The 26329-nt window shown below is 40.1% G+C and overlaps 1 protein-coding gene across 1 annotated transcript; it reads left to right on the forward strand.

Moving 5' to 3' along the window:
* The first annotated feature begins 20337 nt into the window (after window positions 1–20337).
* Window positions 20338–24879, forward strand: LOC122023578 (zinc finger CCCH domain-containing protein 14-like). Its single transcript, XM_042581756.1, has 3 exons — window positions 20338–20580; window positions 21748–21808; window positions 23903–24879. The coding sequence occupies exons 1-3, from the start codon at window positions 20508–20510 to the stop codon at window positions 24657–24659; spliced, it is 891 nt and encodes a 296-aa protein (XP_042437690.1). The 5' UTR covers window positions 20338–20507; the 3' UTR covers window positions 24660–24879.
* The last annotated feature ends 1450 nt before the right edge of the window (window positions 24880–26329 follow it).

Consider the following 26329-nt stretch of genomic DNA (forward strand, 5'->3'; position numbering starts at 1 on the left):
AATTTTACAGAAAATTACAGAAACTTTAGTTTTCATAAAACCAAAAATCAAACTCGTACAAGCCTTGCACGTGGCTCTGATACCACTGTTGGATTTTTCGGGCCGCGAAAACCGCTTTTCGCGTCGCGGAAACCCCGAATCACCCAAAGCCGTAGGATCCGTGCAAAGAAAAATTTCGAAAACACGAGTACGAGTTATTAACTACGATCTACAGTAGATCTACAAAGAAAACATTTTACCTTCGATGCGTGCCCTCGCAAAATCCCGCTTGTCCAAGGTATGTGTCGGATCTCCAAAGTATCAAGATAGATACTTCTCTAGTGATATCCACACGAACAAGTAGTACTCTCTAGCACTCAAGGATGGAGAAGAAAGACCCCAAGTGTGCTTGCACTCTCTCTAGGGCTCTCGGATGGGAATGGAAGAAGAAAGAAAAACAAAGAAGAGAATACAATACACTCCTCTAAAAATATTACCTTTCTTCTTGGACTTCTTGGATTAACTCACTCAACCCCTTTCTCCTCACCATGAAAGTCACGGCAACACCTAGCCAAGAGAGGGGAGAAGCAAGCAAGAAGATGAGAGAATGAATGCACACATAACTCCACAAAATCAAAACCCCTATTCCATTAGTGTGGCCGGCCACATAATGTAACTCCCCATTAATGTGGCCGGCCACATTAAAACCATGGAAGAGTGTAACCCCCATGAGGTGGCATGCCTCATGAGGTGGAGGTGATGTGGCAAGGATGAGTCATCCTTATGATGTGGCAATACATCAAGTCAAACTTGATGTTTCAATTTCTACTTGGTCAAGTCAAACTTGACCAATTGTCTTCCTTGTTGAGTTAAATCCAATCTTTGACTCAAGTCAATTTTAATTTAATGAATCTCAATTCATTAATATAAATTGACTCAATGAATCAAATCTAAATTAGACTCATTCAACAATTGAATCTAATTGAGTCTAACTCAATAAGTTTAATTTGAATCCAATTGGTTCATCATATGAACCCAATCTCCATCCACTTGTTCTTTGTGTGTGACCCAATAGGTTCTTGTAACGTTGGCAATGTTTCTAAACTCCTTTAGAAACATAAGCAATGAGCGGCATCTAGCAATACATCATTGCTACCCAAGTTACAAGAAATGTTGAGATCCAACATCACCTTGTGACTCCTCACAATATATGACAAGTGTCCTTCTATCCTAGACATTTAGATTGATCAATGTGAGGCATAGACCGTGTCATCCTCTGACCAATCTAAATCTTGAACTCCAAGTAGACTCACTCAATCAAATGAGCTCAATATCTCATATTGACTCATTTGGGTATGGCCATACACTTCGTGGTCTTACTCTATCAAGAATATCGATGTCACTCCCGTCATATAGGAGGGATAGATCCCATCTACATCACTCACATCCCTCTGCATAATTCGTTACATACCCAGTAATCGCCTTTATAGTCCACCCAGTTACGGGTGACATTTGACGAAACCAAAGTACATAACTCCTTATATAGGGATCCATGGTGACTTCAGGTCTAAGGACTAATAGTCATACTAATAACCACATGAGAAAGTATATGACACTCATATAACGATCCATGATACTTTCTCATGGCGGGTCATTCAGTATACATTCTCTAATGCATACCCATGTGTCAGCTTGATATCTCTATATCCATGACTTGTGAGATCAAGTCATCGAGCTGACTTACATGCTAGTCTTATTGTATTAACATTGTCCCTGAATGTTAATACTCGACTAGGAATGATTTAGAGTAGTGTTCCCTATATCATCTCACTATCGATTCAACTAATCGATTGATATAGGTATGAACCTTCTACTCAAGGACGCTATTATACTTAGTCTATTTGGCACTAATACAAATAAGTATAATAACCAAACAAATGCCTTTATTAATATACAAGAATATGATACAATGAGTCCATACAATCATCAAATGATTGGCTCTAGGGCTCTAACTAACACTTCCTTCGCCGCATTTCTGCTCTCACGTGCTCCATAGCTTCTCGCTCTCAGCATTCCAGCGACCCTGTTCTTCTGTTCTCCGACGATCTCCGGCGTTCTTTCTTCGATCCTCCTTATTCTCTGTAAGGCTCTTCCTCTGCTCTATCTTTGGTTCTTGTGGTTCGTGTTTCTTTGCGTTTCTTTCTCGAGTTTTGGTTCTCGGGGCGCTGTTTCGTTGGCCATCTTCTTTCTTTTATCCTCTGCCTTTCGTCTTTTTTGGTTTCGTCCGCTTGGCTAATGGCTAGCTCCTCCCAACCTCTAGACCAAGCCCTCGACCCATGGTATACTACCATGGAGTCGCGCTTCGATCGGCGCGACGCCGATATTTTGATGGATAATTTTAACATCCCATCTGACTTCGAAATTATCTTACCCGCTTCCTCCGCTTGGCCTCACAAACCGCCGCGCGGAGCCTTTTGTGTTTTCCACGACTCAGTTCACAGCCGGTCTGTGATTTCCCATTCATCCCTTCATCGTTGAAGTCTGCAATTTTTTCGGCATTCCGCTCAGAAGCCTAGTCCCCAATACTTTCCGTCTTTTATGCGGCGTCGTTGTCCTGTTCAAAATCCACCACATCCCCCTCCGACCGGAGGTTTTCTATTATTTTTATTATCCTAAACAGTCCGAGCTGAGCACATATATGTTCCAGGTTCGGCCCGGTTTAGTTTTCTTCAATAAACTTCCTTCTTCCAATAAGCATTGGAAAGAATTCTACTTCTACCTTCGTATGCCCGAGCGGGCCCCCTTCCTAACGAAGTGGCAGATCGGACCACCAACCTCACCAGAGCTCAAAAGGTTCAAAACTCGACCGGACTATCTTTATGTCGCCAACATGCTGGCCGGTCTGAGGTTTGACATCAACAAATTCCTGCCTGAAGGGGTGATGTATATATTCGGTCTGAGTCCGATTAGGACCCCTTCTGAGCGGCTTCGGTAAGAATTTTACTTTGTGCATTCGTTTTAATTGCTAACTGATTTTCTCTGTTTTCCTTTGCAGCAAACATTGTCATGGAGTCAGTGATGGCTGGAATTTTGAAGAGGAAGGCGGCGGCGCTCGAAGCCGCAACGGCCAAAGAAATGGAGACGCTCGGCATCCAGCCGGTCGGCTCTAATAAGGGGGAGAGCGAGACAAATGCCGGGGAGTCAGCCGCTCAGGCTTCTCTCCCAGAGCCAGCGGCTGGCGCAACAGCTAGTCGAGAGCTTTCCGTCCAGGATGAAGGCTCGGCTCAGGAGGAGGAGCGCCCCCTTCGTCAAAAACGACGCCGCACGGAGACACCGCTCCGCTCGGCTATATCTGCGGTTCATCCATCCGAGCGGGCCACTGACGCTTCTCGAGGCAAAGCGCCAGAGGTGGAGGCGATTTCGTCCGATCGAATGCCCTCCCAACTAGACGTGTCTGCGGACCCCCTTGAGGCCGTTCCGATCAGCGCCCTTCCATCCGCTCCCCGCCAGGTCCAACGTTCAACACTTTTATCCCAGTTTTTAGCGCCGACCTCTGATCCTTCCCTGGCTTCCGCCCAAACAATGCCCGGTCGGCGCCGCACCATCCGGGTTTCCCTGCATCTCCCCACCGAGGAATTGCTGCCCGAGGCCGCTCGACCAATCGCGTCCGAGCACATGATCACAATGAAGGGGCCTCTGGCCGAAATGTGGGCCGACGCTCGGGCACGCGTCGCTATGATTCCTCTCAGCAACTTGGCCAATAGCCACATGCAGCAGGCCATGAGGGTAAGTCTATTTTCGTAAAGTTCTTTACGCATTCTGTCCGATCGGCTATTAACAATTTTTCTTTTGTCAGAGATGGGTGGAGGAGATCGCTGTCTCCAACCGTCACGCGATGGTGGACTAAGAATTGAGAAGACTGAAGGCTGCAGGTGGTCCGCTCGGCTCTCAAGGCCCTTCTTACTCTGAGCTGCAGAAAGAGCTCAAGAAGGCCCAAGACTTGTTGGCAGCCGAGCAGAAGAAGACGGCCGATCAGGCCCACACTTTGGCCAAGCTCGAGCGGCAAGTCAAGACGCTCAACCAAAAAATAAGCCTAGCCACCACTCGGAAAAACACGGCCATCTCCGATTTGGAGAAAAAGAATGTCGAGGCTCGAGGCTTGGAGCAGAAAGTAAAGGAGTTGATGGAGCAACTGGCCAATGAGAAGATTGCCCGATCGGATGAGGTGGTGAAACTCAAGACTGCTTTACAAGAACATCAGGCAGCTGCCGATGCTTCCCGAGCGGCCCTTAAAGAATATCAAGAGGTCGAGCCGAGCCGGGTCGCTGCCCTGAGACAGAATTACATCCGTTCGGCCGAATTTTCGGAGAAAGTTTGTGAGCGGATGTACATGGCCTTTGAACTTGCCATGAATGCCACGACAAAATATTTGAAGTCCAAAGGGCAACTTCCCGATTCTGCCATTATCCCCGCTCAGGACCAGGCAACACTCCTCAACAACATCCCGAAGGATCTCTACGAGTATTTAGAATAGAAGTTTATATGTAATCTAGCCGCTCGGCTAAAAACGATCACTTTTTTGTAATTCAGGCGCTCGGCATTAATGTCTTAAATGCTATCCTTTCGCTTGCTTTTTCACTTATCAATCAGTATGTGTGATGGCCGCTCGAATTACCAACTACCATTGTTTGTATTTCCTTAATTCTCCTCGTTATTCGCCTTTCCTCCTACCTTTCTTGTGTTCGAAAGGGATTTTTATGAAGTATTTTGCGTAGCTAGTCCGCTCGGATAAATATATCTTGTTTCGACAGAAGAGGTTGTTCGCTGGATGTTGACTAAGGGTGTTGACGGTGAGTACTTTTGGGTACTTGCTCACAAGTCCTCTCTATTGCCTTCGTCCGGCCGGAGGGTTTATAGTCGCCGGTCCGACTCTAGCATTTAACGTCGCCGCTCGACGGTCTTCAAGCCAGGGGATTTATAGTCGCCGGCGCGACTCTCGATTTTTAACGTCGGAGCTCGACGGTCTTCCGCTCGGAGGGTTTATAGTCGCTGGCTCGACTCTCGATATTTAACGTCGGAGCTCGACGGTCTTCCGCTCGGAGGGTTTATAGTCACCGGCTCGACTCTCGATATTTAACGTCGGAGCTCGACGGTCTTCCACTCGGAGGGTTTATAGTTGCCGGCTCGACTCTCGATATTTAACGTCAAAGCTCGACGGTCTTCCGCTCGGAGGGTTTATAGTCGCCGGCTCGACTCTCGATATTTAACGTCGGAGCTCGACGGTCTTCCGCTCGGAGGGTTTATAGTCGCCGGCTCGACTCTCGATATTTAACGTCGGAGCTCGACGGTCTTCCGCTCAGAGGGTTTATAGTCGCCGGCTCGACTCTCGATATTTAACATCGGAGCTCGACGGTCTTCCGCTCGGAGGGTTTATAGTCGCCGTCTCGACTCTCGATATTTAACGTCGGAGCTCGACGGTCTTTAAAGCTAATTTCAGCACTGCCGTTCGGCGAAGATTGCCAGATGCGTTATCATTTTGCTTCCTGCATTAAAAGAACACAGGCGACCAAGAGATACACCAAACGAATTACATCAGCGCACCTCTCACCCAGCTCGGTACGGCTGGAGATGATTTGCGCTCCATGGTCGATCCAGTTGCCGTCCATCTTCATCTTCTAAATAATAAGCACCCGAGCGGAGCTTTTCGATGACTTTGAAGGGACCCGCCCAAGGAGCCTCCAGCTTGCCAACGTCGCCGACCGGCTTTACTTTCTTCCAGACTAGGTCGCCAACTTGGAATGCTCTGGGGATCACGCGCCGGTTGTAGTTCTGCTTCATCCTCTGTAGGTACGCCATCAGCCGGACGGACTCGACGCCGACTTCAACCGGGATCACCGCTTTGCCACGATACACCAAATGGAATGACGTGACGCCCGTTCCTTCCTTTGGGGTCGTGCAGATAGCCCATAAGACGCCCGACAGCTCGTCCACCCAGCAGCTCGTCCACCCAGCTTCCTCCTATATGGTCAAGGCGAGCCCGCAGAATTCTAAGGATTTCTCTGTTGGTTACTTCCGCTTGGCCGTTGCTTTGGGGGTACGCCACGGAAGTAAAATGTTGTTCAATGCCATAACTTTTGCACCAGTCTTCTAGCAGCTTCCCGGCGAACTGTCGTCCGTTATCAGATACGAGCTGGCGAGGGATGCCGAACCGACATATTATATGCTGCCAAATAAACTTCTTGACCATCTGCTCAGTGATCTTGGCTAGCGGCTCGGCCTCCACCCATTTGGAAAAATAGTCGACCGCCACCAGTAGAAACTTCCGCTGGCTAGTCGCCATAGGGAACGGACCCACGATATCCATTCCCGACTGATTGAACAGACATGATATTGTAGATGCTTTCATTTCCTCCGCCGGTCGGTGGGAGACATTGTGATACTTCTGGCAGGAAAGGCACATCGCGACGGTCCGAGCGGCGTCTGTTTGCAGGGTTGGCCAGAAGTATCCGGCCAGCAAGATCTTCTTGGCCAGCGATCGTCCGCCCGGATGTCCCTCGCACGATCCTTGGTGCACCTCGTGGAGGATGTACTCCGCATCATCCGAGCTTACACACTTCAACAGTGGGCGAGAGAAGGCCTTCTTATAAAGTTGGTCTCTAATGAGCGTGAACCAACCGGCTCTCCTCCTTAATAGCAGGGTTGCTTCCCGATCGAATGGTGTTGCCCCCGATCGAAGAAACTCCATGATGGTTGTCCTCCAATCGCTCAGAAACTCGAGGCCCCCCATCCGGTCGATGTGCGCCACCAAAGATACTTGTTCAATTGGTTGTTGGATGACGACCGGTGATATTGAACTTGCAAGTTTGGCTAACTCATCTGCCGCCTGGTTATCCGCTCGAGGTATCTTCAGGATAATGACTTCTCTGAAGTTGGCCTTGAGCTTTTCGAAGGCTTCAGCGTAGAGTTTGAGCCGAGCGTTATTAATCTCAAAAGTGTCCGAGAGCTGCTGAGCGGCTAGCTGAGAGTCTGAATGGAGTGTTACCCGACCAGCCCCCACATGTCGGGCGGCCTGCAAGCCGGCTATAAGGGCCTCATACTCCGCTTCGTTATTTGTAGCTCTGTAATCTAGCCGGACGGATAAGTGCATCTTTTCTTCTTGGGGAGAGAGCAATAGCACGTCAATCCCGCTCCCAAGCCGAGTGGACGATCCATCCACAAATATTTTCCACATAGCTTCGAGCTCTGGCCTTTGTACTTCGGTGATAAAATCTGCCAAGGACTGCGCCTTTATTGCCGAGCGGGGTTGATACTGAATGTCAAATTCGCTCAACTCCGTTGTCCATTTGATGAGTCGTCCGGACGCTTCTGGATTCAACAACACTCTTCCCAAAGGGGTATTTGTCCGGACGATGATAGTATGTGCCAAGAAATAAGGGCGAAGTCTCCGAGCGGCGAGGACCAAAGCAAAAGCCAACTTCTCAAGCCCAGTGTAGCGAGATTCAGCGTCTTTTAAAATATGGCTTAAGAAATACACAGGTTCTTCTCCGCTTGCCCTCACTAATGCCGAGCCTACTGCCTGCTCGGTTGAAGATAAATAGATACAGAGCGGCTCACCTACAGCTGGCTTGGCTAGCACGGGCAAAGAGTTCAGATATGTCTTCAGTTCTTCAAATGCCCAATCGCATTCTTCATCCCAGTGAAACTTAGTGGCTTTGCGCAAGATTTTAAAAAACGAGAGGCTCCGATCGGCTGTCTTCGAGATGAATCTGGACAATGCTGTTATCCGACCGGTCAAGTGCTGTACTTCCCTTAGATTTCTTGGGGGCGATATGTCTTGTAGTGCTTTCACCTTGCTGGGATTTGCCTCGATTCCCCGCTCGGTCACTATATGGCCCAAGAAACGTCCGCCTTTTGCTCCGAACAGACACTTCTGAGAGTTCAGCTTAACTCCATACTGCCTCAGCATTCGGAAAGTCTCCTCCATGTCTTTAAAGAGATTGGCCGCTCGGACAGACTTGATGAGAATATCATCCACGTATACTTCCAAATTTCGCCCGATCTGCTCCTTGAACACTTTGTTCATCAAGCGCTGGTAACTCCTGCGTTCTTTAGTCCGAACGGCATCACATTGTAGCAGTAAGTGTCGTCGGCTGTAACGAAGCTGACCTTCTCTTGATCTTTTCGGGCGAGCGGCACATGATGGTAGCCTTGATAGGCGTCGAGCATGCATATCAACTTGCAGCCGGCTGTGGAGTCCACCAGTTGATCGATCCGGGGCAGAGGATAAAAATCCTTTGGGCATGCTTTGTTGAGATCCCGGAAATCGATGCAAACTCTCCACTTGTTGCCCGGTTTGGAGACTAGCACCACGTTCACCAACCAGCTCAGAAACTGCACTTCACGTATGTGGCCGGCCTCCAGGAGCTTCTCGACCTCCGCTCTGATGATGGTATTTTGTTCAGCGCTGAAGTCCCTCTTCCTTTGCTTCACCGGCCGAGCGTCTGGTTGGACGTGGAGCTCGTGCTGCGCTATACTCGGCGAAATTCCGGGCAGCTCATGCGTCGACCAAACGAAGACATCACAGTTTCTCTGGAGGCATTTGATCACTTCCTCTTTCTAGCTCGCCTCCAGATCGTCCGCAATGAATGTGGTGACCTCCAATTGGGTCGGGTGAATTTACACTTCCTCTTTTTCTTCATAAACCAAAGAGGGTGGTTTTTCGGTTATAGCGTTCACCTCGATCCGTGGCGTCTTCCGAGCGGAATTAGCTTCAGCTCGGACCATCTCGACGTAGCGTCGTCGAGCCGCCAGCTGGTCTCCTCATACTTCTCCCACTTTATCTTCCATCGGGAACTTGATTTTCTGGTGGAAGGTAGAGACGGCCGCTCGGAACTCGCTGAGCGTCGGTCGCCCCAAAATAACATTGTATGCTGAAGGAGAGTCGACCATGACGAAGTTGGTAGTCCGCGTCCTTCTGAGCAGCTCCTCTCCCAGTGAAATAGCCAGTCGGACTTGTCCGACCGGCAGAACTTCATTGCCCATAAACCCGTAGAGGGGGATCATCATGGGCAACAGCTCGGCTCGATCAATTTGCAATTGGTCGAAGGCCTTTTTGAATATAATATTGACCGAGCTTCCTGTATCAATGAAAATACGGTGAATAGTATAGTTAGCTATTACCGCTTTGATGAGGAGAGTGTCATCATGTGGCACTTCGACTCCCTCTAAGTCCCTGGGCCTGAAACTGATTTCGGGACCACTCGCCCGTTCTTGGCTGCAGCCGACCGCATGGATCTGAAGCTGTCTGACGCTCGCCTTCCTTGCTCTGTTGGAGTCGCCTCCGGTCGGCCCCCCAGCAATGATGTTGATTTCGCCTCGGGAAGTGTTACTTCTATTTTCTTCCTCCCGAGCGGATGGCCTAGGTCGTTCCTTGGACACCCGGAGATTATCCTTGTGCCTCTGAGGGTGATACCGCTCAGGAGACTGTCGTCGATCAGCTTCACGGTGTCGCTATCGCCTGTCGGACGATGGCGATCGACGGTGGCCACCCCGGGGTACGGGGTGGGCGATCAGGGGAAGGCTCCGGCAATCTCTTGTATTATGCGTGTCTGTCCGGTGAAATGAGCAAAACATTGGGGTCCATACCTTCTTTTTAGGTTTGGGCCGCTCGGCAGATACTTCTTGAATGGCATGGGATCTTGCATGTTGCTGGGGGCGGGCTGCTTCAGCTCGCGGTCCTCTGGGCGGCTGATGAGCAGGATGCGGCTTCCGCTCGGCAGTGGGTGCCCGCTCGGTTGGAGCTTCCTTCCTTCGGGCCGCTTGGGCTTCCTCCACATTGATGTATTCATTGGCCCGGTGTAACATATGATCGTAGTCTTGAGGCGGCTTCCGAATGAGCGAACGGAAGAAGTCACTATCCACGAGGCCCTGCGTGAACGTATTCATCATCGTTTCTGAGGTGGCCGTTCGAATATCCATGGCCACTCGGTTGAACTGTTGGATGTACGCTCTGAGCGGCTCCCTGGGCTCTTGCTTAATGGCGAATAGGCTGACACTAGTCTTCTGATAGCGCCGACTGCTTGCAAAGTGGTGGAGGAAGGCCGTGCGGAAGTCTTTGAAACTCGTGATGGATCCGTCCGGCAGCCTCCGAAACCATCGTTGTGTCGATCCCGAGAGAGTGGTAAGGAACACCCGGCACTTTACTCTATCTGTGTATTGATGAAGGGTAGCTGTGTTGTCGAACTTACCCAGATGATCATCCGGGTCGGTGGTTCCGTTGTACTCACCGATCACCGGGGGCACATAGTACTTTGGTAGAGGGTCCCACAGGATGGCCTCTGAAAATTGTCGGTTGATCCGCTCGGGAGAAGCGTCCTTCCGGAGGGCCTTGCCTTTTCTGCTGTCTCACACGGGCGCTTCGTCGGATGAAGATCCTCGGTCGCAATTGACTGCTGTGACTTCAGGAGGTGTACGGAATAAGGCCCGATGAAATTGAACCATGGCAGGCGGTGCTTCCGCTCGGCCTCCTGAAGCTGACGTAGCTTGTTGCTCCAGCCGCTCGGCTTGTGCCTTCTGTTTCTGTTCCACAAGCTTAGCTGGTCTTGCCTCGATCAGAGCATCGAGCTCCTCCGTGGAGATCGTCATCGTGTGTGGTCGTCCAGCTTCGTCCATTGCTTCCGATCGGATGCAGGAGCGTTTCCACAGACGGCGCCAAATTGATCCTGTCCGAACGCTGAATCAACGGACGCTGGGCACGTGGCGCTCTCCGAATTGCTGACGTAGATCTCCAATCGATCGTATGGACCTCCAGCGAACTTGTAAGGAAATCGGACCGGGAAGGGGTTCCCAACGACGACCCTCAGACGCTCAAGTCAGGCAAGAGGAAGACGAGAAAGTGGCTCTGAATATGCGAGAATGCGTACCTCAGGCGAAGTGTGAGGCCCCTTATATAGAGCTGTGAAGAGGCTCACGCACACATACCGAGACGAATACGTGTCCTCTAACCATACCTCAGTATGGACTTGTCAGAAGAGCTTACCTGATACCATACTGCTACAGTCCGAGCACATCTCTGATGGGACAGCGGAACCCTCTGTCGTAAGATCCTGCGTATGGCCTGGTCGTTGAACATACCCGCTGTCAGAAGATGTTCCCTTGTCCTTTTGTCTCTTCTTACTCAATGTCGAGCGCCCGTCCGGTCGGCAATCCCCTCACGTCCGGCCGGTTGTATGTGCTGGTCCACTCGGGAGATTCCCGGGTCGTGTGCTCTGTGGAGACTGTTCACAGTATTGCTACTTTATGCCTTCAGCCGAGCGGGCTACCCGCTCGGCCATACGACCCTGTTCAACATGAGCATCGGAACCCCGACTCCCCGCCGGGGTGTCTTTGCTTCCGTTCGGAACATTCGGCCGGTCACCCCAATCTTTATCCGCTCGGCCAAACCTTTGGTTGACCTTTTACCCTTTAACCTCCACGTGGCGTTGACTCTGCTTAAAGGGTTGATCCCCCCTCCTTACTGCCGGATCAGAAAGTTTTTACCAAAATTAAAATCAACCTTTTAATCTACAAATAAGGAAAGAGATTTAGCTCTTCTCTTAATCTTTTGTAGAATCTTATAAAAGGAAAGATTTAAATTTTTAAACTCTCTTTTAAATCATGCTATCCACATAAGAAATTTTTTAAAAAAATTAAAATTCCTTTTTATTTTAATAGGGTCGGCCACCTAAGCTTGAGTTTAAGCTAGGGTCGGCCACATGAATTCACCCATGAACCAAGCCATGGCCGGCCCTAGCTTGGTCTCCAATCTAGCTTGGCCGGCCCCTATAGGATGGGTAAGAAGGTGGGTATAGGTTGGTATAGTACTCTATAACTAAGAGGCTACGATAGGGACCGAGAGGAGAAATTGGTTTTGGTCTCCCGATAAAATTAAGAATCTCGTGTTCGCCCCGAACACACAACTTAATTTTATCAATAATAATTCATTCCACTAGAGAACTATTATTGAATTACCGCACCAATCCCAAATTACATTTTTGGGCTCCTTCTTATTATGAGTGTGTTAGTCTCCCTGTGTTTAAGATAATGAATGTCCACTAATTAAATGAGTTACTGACAACTCACTTAATTAATATCTTAGTCCAAGAGTAGTATCACTCAACTTTATCGTCATATCGGACTAAGTCCACCTGCAGGGTTTAACATGACAATCCTTATGAGCTCCTCTTGGGGCATTCTCAACCTAGATTACTAGGACACAGTTTCCTTCTATAATCAATAACACACACTATAAGTGATATCATTTCCCAACTTATCGGGCTTATTGATTTATCGAACTAAATCTCACCCATTGATAAATTAAAGAAATAAATATCAAATATATGTGCTTGTTATTATATTAGGATTAAGAGCACACACTTCCATAATAACTGAGATCTTTGTTCCTTTATAAAGTCAGTATAAAAGAAACGACCTCTAATGGTCCTACTCAATACACTCTAAGTGTACTAGTGTAATTATATAGTTAAGATAAACTAATACCTAATTACACTACGACCTTCCAATGGTTTGTTTCTTTCCATCTTGGTCGTGAGCTACTGTTTATAATTTATAAGGTACTGATAACATGATCCTCTGTGTGTGACTCCACACACCATGTTATCTACAATATAAATTAATTAAACTACATTTATCATAAATATAGACATTTGACCAATGTGATTCTTATTTCTAGATAAATGTTTATACCAAAAGCTAGACTTTTAGTATACATTCTAACAATTTGGTCGATCGAACAAGTCATTTGGTCGACCGAACCTTTATTTATTTATTTTAATTATTATTTTTAAATTTGTTTAAGGTTAAGGTATTTGAAAATAATTATGTTCATTAAGTAATTAATAATTTTAAATTATACTTTAAGTTATAAGTTTAAAATTAGTTAAGTTAAAGTTAATTTATTAAATTTAAGTTTAAAATAACTAATTAGTTAAGTTTAAAATTAAGTTTAATTTAGTTTAGATTTAATTTAGTTTAAATTGAGTTTAGGTATTTTAGTTTTAGTTAAGTATTAAGTTAAGTCTTAATTAATTTAAGTTTTAATAATTTGAATTTTTAAGTTTAATAATTAATAATTTTAATATAATTTTTAACTAATTTAAGTTAAGTTTTTAACTATAATTAATTTAAGTTTTTAATTAATTTTAATTTAAGTTTATAATTAATAATTTTAATTTAATTTTAAGTTTAGTTTAATTTTAATAAGTTTAATTTAAATTTAAGTTTAATTTAATTTAATTAGTTAAATTTTAAGTAAACTAAGTTTAATTTTATTTTAATTACGTTTTAAAAAAATTAAGTTAGAAAATAATTTAGTTTTAAATTAATTAAGTTTTAAATTAATTTTTAATTAACTAATTAGTTAAGTTTAAAATTAAGTTTAATTTAAGTTTAGTTTTAATTTAGTTTAAATTGAGTTTAAGTATTTTAGTTTTAGTTAAGTATTAAGTTAAGTCTTAGTTTAATTTAATTAGTTAAATTTTAATTAAATTAAGTTTAATTTTATTTTAAATATGATTTAAAAATAATTAAGTTTGAAAATAATTTAGTTTTAAATTAATTTTTAAATAACTAATTAGTTAAGTTTAAAATTAAGTTTAATTTATTTTAATTATGATTTAAAAATAATTAAATTTGAAAATAATTTATTTTTAAATTAATTAAGTTTTAAATTAATTTTTAAATAACTAATTAGTTAAGTTTAAAATTAAGTTTAATTTAGTTTAGTTTTAATTTAGTTTTAATTGAGTTTAGGTATTTTAGTTTTAGTTAAGTATTAAGTTAATTCTTAATTAATTTAAGTTTTAATCATTTTAATTTTTAAGTTTAATAATTAATAATTTTAATTTAATTTTGAATTAATTTAAGTTTTTAATTAATTTTAATTTAATTTTTAATTAATTTTAATTTAAGTTTATAATTAATTTAAGTTTTAAATTAATTTTAATTTAAGTTTATAATTAATAATTTTAATTTAATTTTATGTTTAGATTAATTTTAATTAGTTTAATTTAAATTTAATTTTAGTTTAATTTAATTAGTTAAATTTTAATTAAATTTATTTTAATTTTATTTTAATTATGTTTTAAAAATTATTAAGTTTAAAAATAATTTAGTTTTAAATTAATTTTTAATTAAGTTTTAAAATAATTAAGTTTGAAATTAATATTTAATTAGGTTTTAGAATAATTAAGTTTGAAAATTAATTAAGTTTGAAATTAAGTTTGAAATTAATTTTTAATTTAGTTTTTAAATAATTATGTTTGAAATTTAATTAAGTTTGAAATTAATTAAGTTTGAAATTAATATTTAATTAGGTTTTAGAATAATTAAGTTTAAAAATTAATTAAGTTTTAAATTAATTAATTTTGAAATTAATATTTAATTTAGTTTTAGAATAATTAAGTTTAAAAATTAATTAATTAAGTTTTTAAATAATTAAGTTTTATTAAGTTAATTAAGTTTAAATAATTAATTTTAATTAAGTATTTTGAAAAAGGTTATTGAACTCATGTTAGATTCAAACTTAGTTTTGGTTAATCAAGCAAGATTCTTAAGGATAAGTTTTCAGTCAGTGGTGAGGCATATGATTTTCTTGTGTATCAACAATGGACCACTTTCTGAATACTTTCTAAATAGTCCTACCCAAAGAACTTAATATTAGGTTTTGGTCTAACTAGCGCATGTTTGGCTGGGGTAGCTTCAATTAAATTCACTAAGTCTAGTGCATCAGGTAGAATACACAAGATTCAGCCTAGACATAGCTTTGACAAAACTTCCTTGGCGTACTATCATCCTAATCCATTCCGACACTATGTTATTAGGGTTTGGTAAACCTTTTTAACTAACCATTCTAAGCTAAGCAGAAAAGTAAACTTAATCCTAGGCATGTATAGTTTATGAATCAAGTTGGTTGAATAATTTTTCTATTTGCCCTCCTTAAGTCATGGCTTAGATATGATATATCTAAGTGGTGAATTTAACTCCTAGGAATCAAATATTGGTTTGGTTTGATTGTTTTGGTTAAGCATTTTTTAGGAACCCGTGCTTGGACTTGATTTCTAACATTTTGACTAATTAAAAAAAAGGTATGGTTTGTTGATTTTGTTTGGTTTATAACTAAGTCCCGATTTGTTGTACACGGCTCGTTGCGACCCAAGTACCATATTTAGACACTTAGATCCCAATTTAAACTTTTCCAATATTTTCTTGAGTCGCTTGACTTGATCTTTCAGGTTAGAATTTTCTTCCCCAAGTTTTGCAACTTGAGTTAAAGTTCTGACTTGAACCTGGTTAGTCGAGTTGCTCAAGTTAACTTGCTCCTTAAGGTAGTTTATTTCCTTAAGTAGTAAGTTATTTTATTTTTCGAATTTTGTTAATTTTTTAAACAAGCATTTACTTTAAGTTTGACTTGGAATAAAAAGTTACCGTATTGGGACCTTTGAAAATTGATACGGATCCATGGCTTCTCTCGGACTCGATGTCGGTCTTGGACTCATACTCTTCATCGGACTCGGAATCTTCATTTATTTCCATAAGAGAAAGATAGCTCGAGTGCTTTAGTTCTTCAGCATCGAACTCCTTAGAGGATGAGTCGTCCCAGGTCACTTGGAGGGTCTTCTTCCTTCTTGTTGATTTTGATTTTTCCTTCTTCCGGTTAGGGCGTTCTTTTTTGAAATGTCCCTTCTTATTGCATCCATAACAAATTATTTCTGATTTATTTTGTATCTGGTTGATTAGTGCCTTCTTGGTGCTCCTTTTGAACTTCTTTCTTGTTAGTAGTTTTCAAACCATATTGACCAGCTCTTCTTCATTAGTTGAGTCTGAGTCAGACTCACTTTCTGATTCATTCTTGATTCTGGTCTTGGTTTCTTTACTTAATCCTGCATATAAAGCAATACCTTTCTCGGCTTGACTTAAGTTACACTGTTCATGTAATTCTAATTCACAAAAAAGTTTGTCTAATTTAAGAATTGAAAGATCCCTTGAAACTTTGTATGCACCTACTATTGATGCCCACAAAGCGTTTCTCGGAAGGCGTTCAATGCGTACCTTATCATGCCACGATTCTCCAAGTTGTGTTCGATCAGATGTAGGTCGTAAAGGATATCCTTTAGTCGAGCATGTAGCTACGTGGCCATCTCTCCGGGAAGTATTTTAATATTAAATAAATTATTTAATAGTAAATCTCTCTTATTTACCTTAGATTCATCGGTTCCTTCATGTAGCTTTACTAGATGGTCCCATAGTTCTTTTGCATTTCTGTACGACCCGACTCAGTTCAGTTCTTCCATAGTTAGCCCGCATTGAATGGTGTTGATTGCCTTGTAATTTAGTTGTGCCTTCTTGATCATCGAGAGAGTCCAGTCTTCTAGTTCTATGGGTTTTCCATCTACCATTAAAGGAGTGTATCCTTTGAGTATGGTGAACCAGAGCTCGATGTCACACTTGAGGTAGCACTCCATTCTATTCTTCTAGTAACTAAAATTTTCCCCTTTGAATAATGGAGGACGGACGATGTTGTACCCTTCTTAATAGGAGTTCAACATCCTTGCGATCAAAGAATAGTGAAGAAGAAAATTTCCAAGACTCTTGTTTTGGGATTAGCAGTGAGGGATAAAGAATAAAAAGTATTACTTAAGAATTAAAGAAAACACTTTTAGAAAAGAAGTTTTTAAAATTTCTTGAAAAATGATTAAGTAATTTCAGAGCTATCAGGCTCTGATACCAATTGAAGGATCGAAAGATGCGATAGAGGGGGTGAATATCGCACGTTAAAAACTTTTCTTTTCAAGCGTTAAAACAAGAGTAGTGCAACGGAAAATAAAGAACAAGCTTCGGTTACTTGGTTGGAGCCTAGGTCAACTCCTATTCCAAGGCCTGCAATTCGTGATTGCACCATTGGGCAATCCACTAAAAATTTTCTTTCCGAAATCTTCGGAAAGAAGCAATTTGTATAGATAAAATATAAGATAGTAACAGACTACTATCTTATTTGAATTTAAGTACAATGCAAGCTAAACTAAAGTATACCAAAAAAGAGTATAGATGAAGATCGTCGGCGTCTTGTCGGAGTAGTAGCTTGCTTGAAGATTGTTGCAAAGCAGTAGCATGAACAAAACATTACACAGAAGTGAACAGAAGACTTGATACCTGCCTGAGACCTTGAGCTCCCCTTTTATAAGCATGGTTTGATTGACTGATAAACCCATCGGTCGACTGATCCGTTCTGTCGATCGAGCCTCCTATCGGTCGACTGAACCCTGTGCTTTCCTTCTTTGCTGAGATCCGATCTTCATGTATTTATGATGTTTAATGGTTCGGTCGATCGATCACCATGTTCAGTTGATCGAACAATGAACTTTCCTTGTTCGCCGAGATTCACATTTAATTCTTCATTAATGATGTGATCGTTTGGTCGACTGATCTTTGTGTTCGGTTGACTTATCAGCCTAGCTTCCTTCTTTACTTCGGCTCGATCTAATCTCTGTCATGTCATCATGCTTAGGTCGACCGATCATCTAGTTCAATCGACCGATCAGCCTTGGATCGAACTTTGTTTTGCTCTGGTTTGAATTCTAGTCTGAGTCGATCTGGTTTGGTTGACCGATTCCTGGGTTCGGTCAACCGATCAGGCCGGTTCCTGCAAAACAGAGTTAAACATAATATATCCCTGTAAAACGAAGTTAGGACAATAATATATGAATTGTAAGATGTATGAGTAGTATTTAACAGTAGAACTGTCTTGATCTCAACTTGGAAGCCTTCCCAATTTCTTCAGTTGGATCAGCGACTTAGAGTTTGCTCCTTCCCGGAACACGACCTCACTGTCGCTCCTCTCCAGTTTGTTTATCTTAACCTACCTGCCAAACATTGGTCCTCTAGACCTGTTTGGACTTTACTACTTAGCATCGGATTCGCTTACCAGTACTTCCTCTCAATCTTTGGTCCTCCAAACCTAATGACCTACCCTGCCAAGTGTCAGGTCCTCTCAACCCACTTGGGCTTTCTACCTAACTTCTACGATTTGCTAAGAGTTCCCCAGTTGAGTAAACATCTTGTACATTTAGTTAACTTGTTAGATCACAACATGACTTAACTTGAACTTTTGACAACATCAAAACTCAAGTTCGATTCTGGTGCACCCTGCACCAACAGTAATCCATTCCAAGAGCCACGCATATTTCTAGCACCATCATATCCTTGTCCCCGCATGTTGTGGATATGCAAGTCACATAACAACCAAGAGTATTAGATATTTTTTTCTTAAGTGTTACAACAGTTGTATCAGTCATATGTATAATGGAAAAGAATCGTTCTAGTAAAAAACCATCAATTTTTACAAATCTTAATACAATAATCATATGCTCTTTGTTAGATGTATCTCTTGCTTCATCAACTAAAATATAGAATTTTGCATTCCTGATTTTTTTACGAATCTTAGTACTCACTTGATTGATAAGAATATTCAAAATATCTTTCTGAATATCTGGTGAAGTATGTTTTACATTTTTTGAAACTTTCTCTAAGACGATATCTCCAATATTCCCATTTATTTTTTTCATAAATTTTATCATCTCAATAAAATTTGAGTGATTATTAGAAGATGGAGATCCATCATGCCCTCTAAATGCACATGTTTGTAAAGTGAGCCATCAAATGCTTTCAATAGTTGTTGTAAGCTGCAATTTGTTCTTTTACTTTTTTTCTGAAGATTGTGCATTCATCACTTTATCAATATGACTAGATATATTCATCAAATTATTAAGATATTCCACAACATTATTATGTGGTGAAATATTGCATCCTATATGCATGTGCATCTATCATCATCATTAACTCACTTCCAATATTTGAATTCATCCGTCATAAATGTAGAATTACGAGAATGCTTATGATCAAACAAGAAGCATGGAAAGAAAAATGCAACATTTTTAGAAGGAGAATACTCTAACCAAGTAATTTTTTTTAAACCAATGACTTTGAAATCGTTGATTTTGATTTTCAAATTTGATTGATAGATACTCATTCTTAATAGGTCGATATGACCCCATCTTAAAATAAACTCGTCTAATTTTATCCTTTTGATTAATAAGATATTTTCATATCGGAGTACGTAATGTTAGATCAGGTTCAAGAGAACTGACATCAATATCAATAATAGGAGATTTGTTAGATTGTTGATTACTTAAAATTTAATATATCAATATTAAATGAAGAATTCTCTTAACTTATCGATGTATACTTTTTTGATTTAAAAAATAAGTTAATAAGTTTTCTTTTCTTCATTCCCTAAGTTTTCTATATTAAAGTGAATTAAATATAGAAATTACTATAATCTAGTAATAAAGAAATGTCTCTTAATGGTAAATCAGATACAACATGACACAAAATCACATGGTGCTAATATTGAAACAATAATAACTAAACGTTACCAAGTATATAAATAAAAATAATTAATTTAATAATCTAATCTATATGTCATCCATCATTTTATCTCATCGATTAAACTAAGTATTACTTATATCAATATATTAATTAGTATTTAATCATCTAATTAATTAAATTGGCCTTAATTCACTAACTAATTAACTAATCAAAATACATTCAATTACATATTGATTACTGATCTAGCGGTAGCTTTTGGTAACATGTGGCAAAAAGGTGATTCGCTCGCCCCTAGCGCCCCCGTCAACTCGTCCCTAGTCCAACACGGAGGAGGTAAATCACAGGTGGCTACTAGCCATTAGTGCAAATGGCGAAGACATGGGGGAGGTTATGCTCGGTCACGCCGAGTTTCAACCGCAAGACCTCATGTGACAACACTTCATGTCTTAACCATTGCATCGCCCCGAGGTATAAAGTGAATGAGTCTGGAAACTATCATGATACAATAATAGGATAATGTCCGATGATGACTGATTAGCTACAACAAAATACGAAGTCATATGTTGCTAATATCGTAACATTAATAACTAAAAACAACCAAATATATTAATAAAAGTAACCAATTTAATAATTAATCTATAAATGTTATCAAATCATTTTATCTAACGTATTAAATTTATTATAAAATCAATTAAACTGATTAATTAATCATCTAATTAAATTGATTTTAATTAACTAAGTAATTAATTAATTTGTCGACAACTCTCCACGTGGCGTCCAATCTCCGCGCAGTTTATTTTTTAATAATCGGAAAGCGGCGCGACATTAATACCTCATGATCTGAATCAGATTCCGATCTGACGATCCGAACTTATGCTATAAATAAGCCTCATCGTGCCCAGCTGTCTTGCACTTTCAGTCCCTTCTCTCTCTATGTCGTTTGCTTTGTAGGGAGGCTCCGCCGTTCTGCTCTCGCGCAAACCCTAGTTAGGGTTTCGGCCGATTCCTCTCCTTCTCTATATTCCTTCTCACTGCGAGCATTCTGATTCTCTCCGTCTCGTGATTTTCATCCACTAGTTGTCTCTATGGATGCGTCTCGCAAGAGAGGGAGGCCGGATGCCGCCAATGGAAATGGCGTTGGATCGAAGCGGAATAAAGGTAAATTTCCTTGATTTATGTGTCCTCTCATGCTTTCTCAACGAGTTTGATGAGCGTTTATATTTCTCAACAGAGTACTGGGATTGACGTTGCCTTGTACCATTATAAAGGCGCCTTGATAGGCCGATTCATGATTATTTTTTCTGTTTTCTTATATTATTCATTTTATATGTAGAAATGGTGCTTTTTTCTCCAGTCCATCTTATGCTCCTTGTTCTACAGATATCATATTGTCTAGGTCACTTGAATGAGGCAATTCCTGAATTCCTAATTTTTATCAGCGTTCTCAATTGTTTTTTTTCTTTGATGATTTATGCAATATATAGTGTTTACCGAATCAAAGCACATTTTCAGCATGTTTTTTTTCGATGTGAACGATTATTTTTTTTTTGAAAAAATAAAGATGCGAGCGATTATTTATTGCTGAAGATGTGATTGATAAACTAAACGTCTATTTCTTACGAATGCTTGTAATTCATAATTTTCTTTATCAGAGAATGAGTTGTTACAAGTGAATGCATATTTATTTGGGAACTTACAAATCATAACGTAAGTAGCATGGTATTTTTACATTGGTTTTATTCATTAAGGCGATTCCATAATTTAAATTCGTTGCCCTCTGTTCCTTCTTTAATTCCAATTAGAAAACGTGGATGAGATGAGAAATGCATGCATTAAAATGTATATTTATTCGGATAGGTTTCACAATCTTTGTCTTTCTGTAGATATCATTATGATCTTTGAAGTTAAACTTTGTCTGGAATTTTGAAATTTTGGGATTTTAAGATTTGTCTCCTAAAATTATGAGCTTTGTTCAACTTCACCATTTAAAAATGTAATATCTTAATGCTTCTTAATCCATGAAGGTCCTATCAAACATGAGACACCCAATTAATATGGCATTAATGAAACTAGTGTATGCTAAAGCGTGACACTCAGGTATAAATGTCAGTGATAAAACTTGCTTCAAAATTTTAAAACATTCAATCTACTCTGCATATTTGTATTTAAAGCTTTCATGTTTATTAAAACCTCTTGCCCTACTTCTCTCTTGGCCTACTTGTTTATATGCCTTAAGTCATATGTTAATCTATCAAATCTATATTTGAAATAAAGACTAATAAATGATCAGAACTTAACTGAGGACACATAATCAATTTCATACAGAAATGGACTCCTTTCAACCTGGTATAGGAGGCAAATCCAAGCCATGCACCAAGTTTTTCAGGTTCTAATCTTAACTTATCTAAAATCTACAACATGGAATTGTTTTATTGTAACTTATATAGCAATTAAATTTATTTGCTTCATGAACTAATTATTTAGTGCTAATCCAACAGTTATTTTAAGATTGTGATACAGGTTTATGTTCTCTAAGCAAGTTAATGGTACTGAGTAATGTAAATTGGTTATTGCAAGAATACTTTGGTCACCTAAATTCTGAAGCAATGTGCAAATCTCTTGCAACTACAAATGAAGCCAATTTTGTGATTTTTTAACATGTTTTTAACTTTAAATTTTTACCCATTTTAAATTATTTACTTTAATCATTCTGATTTCTATGCTCTATGATTACTTTTATTGGATTATTCCTTAATCTCTATGCAGCAGTTTTTTCTTAACAAATGATGATTTTGCTATATTGTCTTAAGATGTCAATTTTAAAGGTTTGTATTTAAACCAAAATAACTGAATATTAACTATTTATAACCTTAAAGTAGTGGTGCTAATGCTTTCTATTTCTTATTAGCAATCAAGTAATAGTCACTTTTTGAGTTTCTACCATCTACTATTATCAATCTTACTGTTGTGCTGATAGTCTGACCTATGATTCTGATTAGAAGTTTGATTGTATGTCCATACAGAATGTGTCTCTTAAGTCATTCTACCTGTCTTGCATTTAGTAGGATAAAGTATAAGAAAGTAATCCTGATTGTCTGTGCCTCTTTTTGTAAAGATAGCTAGTTCTGATATTTTTTCAAAGCATAACAACTACCACCTCTTTGCTGGTTAAAGCAGGCAAAATATTGTTCAATTTGACCAGATGAAACTCATGAACAGTGTGGTTTGAAATATGTAGTAAATCTTTACGGAAATAACTGGACTGCATTCTTATTCCTTTTACTTGCTTTGGTTCCCTTATGCAATTTTTATAGTAGATGCAGACATCATTTTCTTAAAATGAATTATGCTTGCAAAAGAATTGTCATCGCTTTTAGCCACTGAACATAGGAATGTACAATCACCGATCTAAGCTCAGACTTGGAGTGCATAATAGGTTTACCTTTGTAAAATGCTCATGCAGAAGGTTCTTTTAACTTTGTGGCTCTGCATACTATAGCTACTCTGTATCACAATGCTCTTAATAATAATAGCTGTAAGCTTCCGCTAGTCCTTAATGGAGTATAAAGCATTGCTTTGCTTAAATGTTTTTACTACTCAGAGAATAGAGATATTTGATTTCTTCACTGATTGTTTGTGTAGCGACCAGTTGGCATAGAGGTGTAAATTCTTTCCCTGATTTTTTTTTTCAAATTGTAATTTAAAAGTGAATATGTGAAAATCACTGAGGTGTTACTGTCTTTTTAGTTACTTTTCTCATTTAAGTGAATACTTAAGTTCTTAAACAAATAAAAGCTGGTGGTGAAAACTACTTTGCATGTATATGGAAAATCATATTGCATTCGTCAAATAATGTGTGAGGATCCATATACTAAATTATTCAATCCCATTTGGACACTCAAGGGCTTTGTGAAAAGTTGTCTGCCGGCTTGTTTCTAGTTTTCTGCTTCTTACATTGGATGGTAATTTTTCCATTAAGAGTTGGCATCAGTAGTGGGTTCTCCCATTCATTTATCACTTAATAGTTTTTTAGTATGAGCAAATTGGATTAAGCAGATAAAGTAGAATTAGTTTTGTAGATTAAATAAAATGTGTATATGTCTATATATATAATGAAATGTTACCCTCCTCAAACCAATTTGGGTGCCGTTCCTGGGCTACCCTCATTCCGGGCGCTTAGTGTTTTGGCTGCAAGGGTCGCCCAGGAATGATACCCAAATTTGGTGTGTAGGGTTCTCTCTCTCTCTCTCTCTCTCTCTCTCTATATATATATATATATATATATATATATATTCATAATTTTTTTAGTTCTTAGTTTTCAATAGTGACCTTGCTTGGAGTTCATGTATTTGTAGAACTACTTTGAGCAGCTCATTCGATTGAGTTCAAGTTATTGCTTCAGTTATTATTTCTTTTAAGAATGAATTTAATTTTATTGATATGCAAGCATTTTCTTAATCTGTGAATGACTACTCTGCAGCACTTCTGGTTGTCCATATGGAGAGGGTTGTCATTTTCTGCATTATTTTCCTGGTGGCCTTCAGGCCGTGCAACAGTTGACGAACCTAGGCAACCCTGCTCTGGCACCTGCTGCATGGAACCCAGTGGCTCCTCCACCCTTCCACAATGGTGCTTCGCCCATTGTAAAGACTCGCATGTGCAACAAATATAACACTGCTGAAGGCTGCAAATTTGGGGAAAGGTGCCATTTTGCCCATGGTGAACGGGAGCTTGGCAAGCTATCATCCAAAGATGCTCCAATTGCAGCACCCCCTCCCATGGGGGGAAGACTTGGGGCAAGGTTTGACCCCGTGCCCCCTGGTGTAGATCCTGCTGCTAGCTTCGGTGCCTCTGCTACTGCAAAGATCAGTGTGGATGCATCCCTTGCCGGTGCGATCATCGGGAAGGGTGGAGTCAACACGAAGCAGATATGCCGTTTGACTGGTGCCAAGCTATCAATACGCGACCATGAGTCAGACACAAACCTAAAAAACATTGAGATGGAAGGCACCTTTGATCAAATTAACCAGGCTAGTGCTATGGTAAGAGAGCTAATTGTCAGCATCTCTGCTAGTGCTAAACTGCCACTCAGGAATCCAGCTCCTTCTGCCCCGGCTGGCCCAGGAAGCAACTTCAAAACCAAAATCTGTGACAACTTTACAAAAGGGTCTTGCACTTTCGGCGACCGGTGCCATTTTGCACACGGGGAAAATGAGCTTCGCAAGACACCTGCATGAGATTACTTTTGACCCATGTAGTTCTGAGCATTTTGTTTCTGGATATTGGATACCGAGTTAGGGTCATTCAACATCTATGCCTCCGATGACTATTCCACTGTTATTTAAAACTGCTACGTTTTGTTGTTGTCTATGTTACTGGTGCTTGGTGCTGACAAGTTTAATCTGTGGTAGTCAACTCAGTTTCTTAGTATTAAAGGCTGCTACATTTTGTTCTTCTTGATTCCCTGTTCTTGGGGCTGACAAGTTTAATCCATGTGCTAGTCAAATTAATAAAGCAGGCTTTTCTTAGTCCGTTGTTTCTTTAATTTTTATTTTTTGTTAATTAAGTATTCAATTCTTTTGAATCAATTAATTTTGAAGGTAAATTATTCGGTCGCATATATTTTTTTTCATTAATGGATGGATTTGGTGGATGATTCAACATCACAAAGTGGTTTGAGAGGTGTATGAGATTCGGTGTATGAGATTCTGTTCTCTGTGCGAGTTTCGAATTGTTGCTGTATGGGAGCTCATCTGATTTTTTTTATCGTCACACTTATCCCCTGTTTGGGAGGAAGAGGGAGGGGAAGGATAAGCCTTAATTTCGTACGCTCAAAATTGAATTGTAAGAAAGAGGAAGGTGAAGGCAAATAAAATTTCTTCGATTGCCACCATTGAGTAGAGTAGAAGAAGATGGCTAAAGTTCTCTTGACGGACAACAACAAGGGAGGTGATTCATGATGATGAGAGCGTGCTCGAGGAGGCAATGCCAGTTGTAAGGCGATGTCACATCTATTGTTCTCCAACTGTTTGATGGAGAAGAGGGATCAACAGTAGAGTAGACACTCCTGTCCTCGTATTATACTTTGTCCGTCACATGTTCGCTCGGATGTTATGATTTATCTCTCTCATGATTGTCTTAGGTCGGGTACGGTGGAAACACTGGGGATAAATATTTCATCTTTTGTCACAATGCTTGTGCTCGAAGAGGAGACACCGATAGCGAGGGGACACTAGCAGTCACTGTTCTCTGCCTGATGGGGGAAAAAAGGAGAGCCGGCGATGAGTAGATATCACACGCAAAAGAGTGCATCAGGTGAGGAAAGAGGAGAGGCGAGGGGAGAGGAAAGCAGGGTAAAGTAAGGTTTTTAATGCGTTAGAAGACATTTGCATCATTTTATTGTTATTTTCTTTATAGATTTTAATACATGAGACAAATATTTATATCCATCCCTTAAAAATCCTATTTTCCATTTATTTTTGAATTATTATGTAAATTCCTCCCATCTTTTTATGTCGTCATACGTTTTAATGCTATATAATTTTATATAATTTTAAATTTAAAAATCAAGAACAAAATAGTCTAAAAAATATAAATATATTTTAAAAATTATTATTATTATTATAATAGCAACCATAAACAAATGTCAGATCCTTGATCCAAAATAAAAAAAGTGAATAAAGAGATCGATTATTTATAATTATGATCTGATCATACCGATAACCTTTGAATAATTTTCGTTCATCCGTTCCAACCCGCATTATAACTTAACAACTATAAATATAAAATCATAACTAATTACCGCCGAATATCATAATCTGGCCACGGTTAAAAACGGTTTCATTCGGTTAGAGGATCTGGCCCAATATAAAAATCATAATTTACCTATGTGTATATCTACATTGAC

The sequence above is a fragment of the Zingiber officinale genome, chromosome 1A (assembly GCF_018446385.1).
Source record: "Zingiber officinale cultivar Zhangliang chromosome 1A, Zo_v1.1, whole genome shotgun sequence".
NCBI lineage: Eukaryota > Viridiplantae > Streptophyta > Magnoliopsida > Zingiberales > Zingiberaceae > Zingiber > Zingiber officinale.

Excerpts from the sequence above, each read along its gene's own strand:
- LOC122023578 (XM_042581756.1), top strand. The coding sequence starts at position 20,508 with ATGGATGCGTCTCGCAAGAGAGGGAGGCCGGATGCCGCCAATGGAAAT. Across the intron at positions 20,581-21,747 it reads TGGATCGAAGCGGAATAAAG|AAATGGACTCCTTTCAACCT; the intron begins GTAAATTTCCTT and ends AATTTCATACAG. Across the intron at positions 21,809-23,902 it reads CCATGCACCAAGTTTTTCAG|CACTTCTGGTTGTCCATATG; the intron begins GTTCTAATCTTA and ends ACTACTCTGCAG.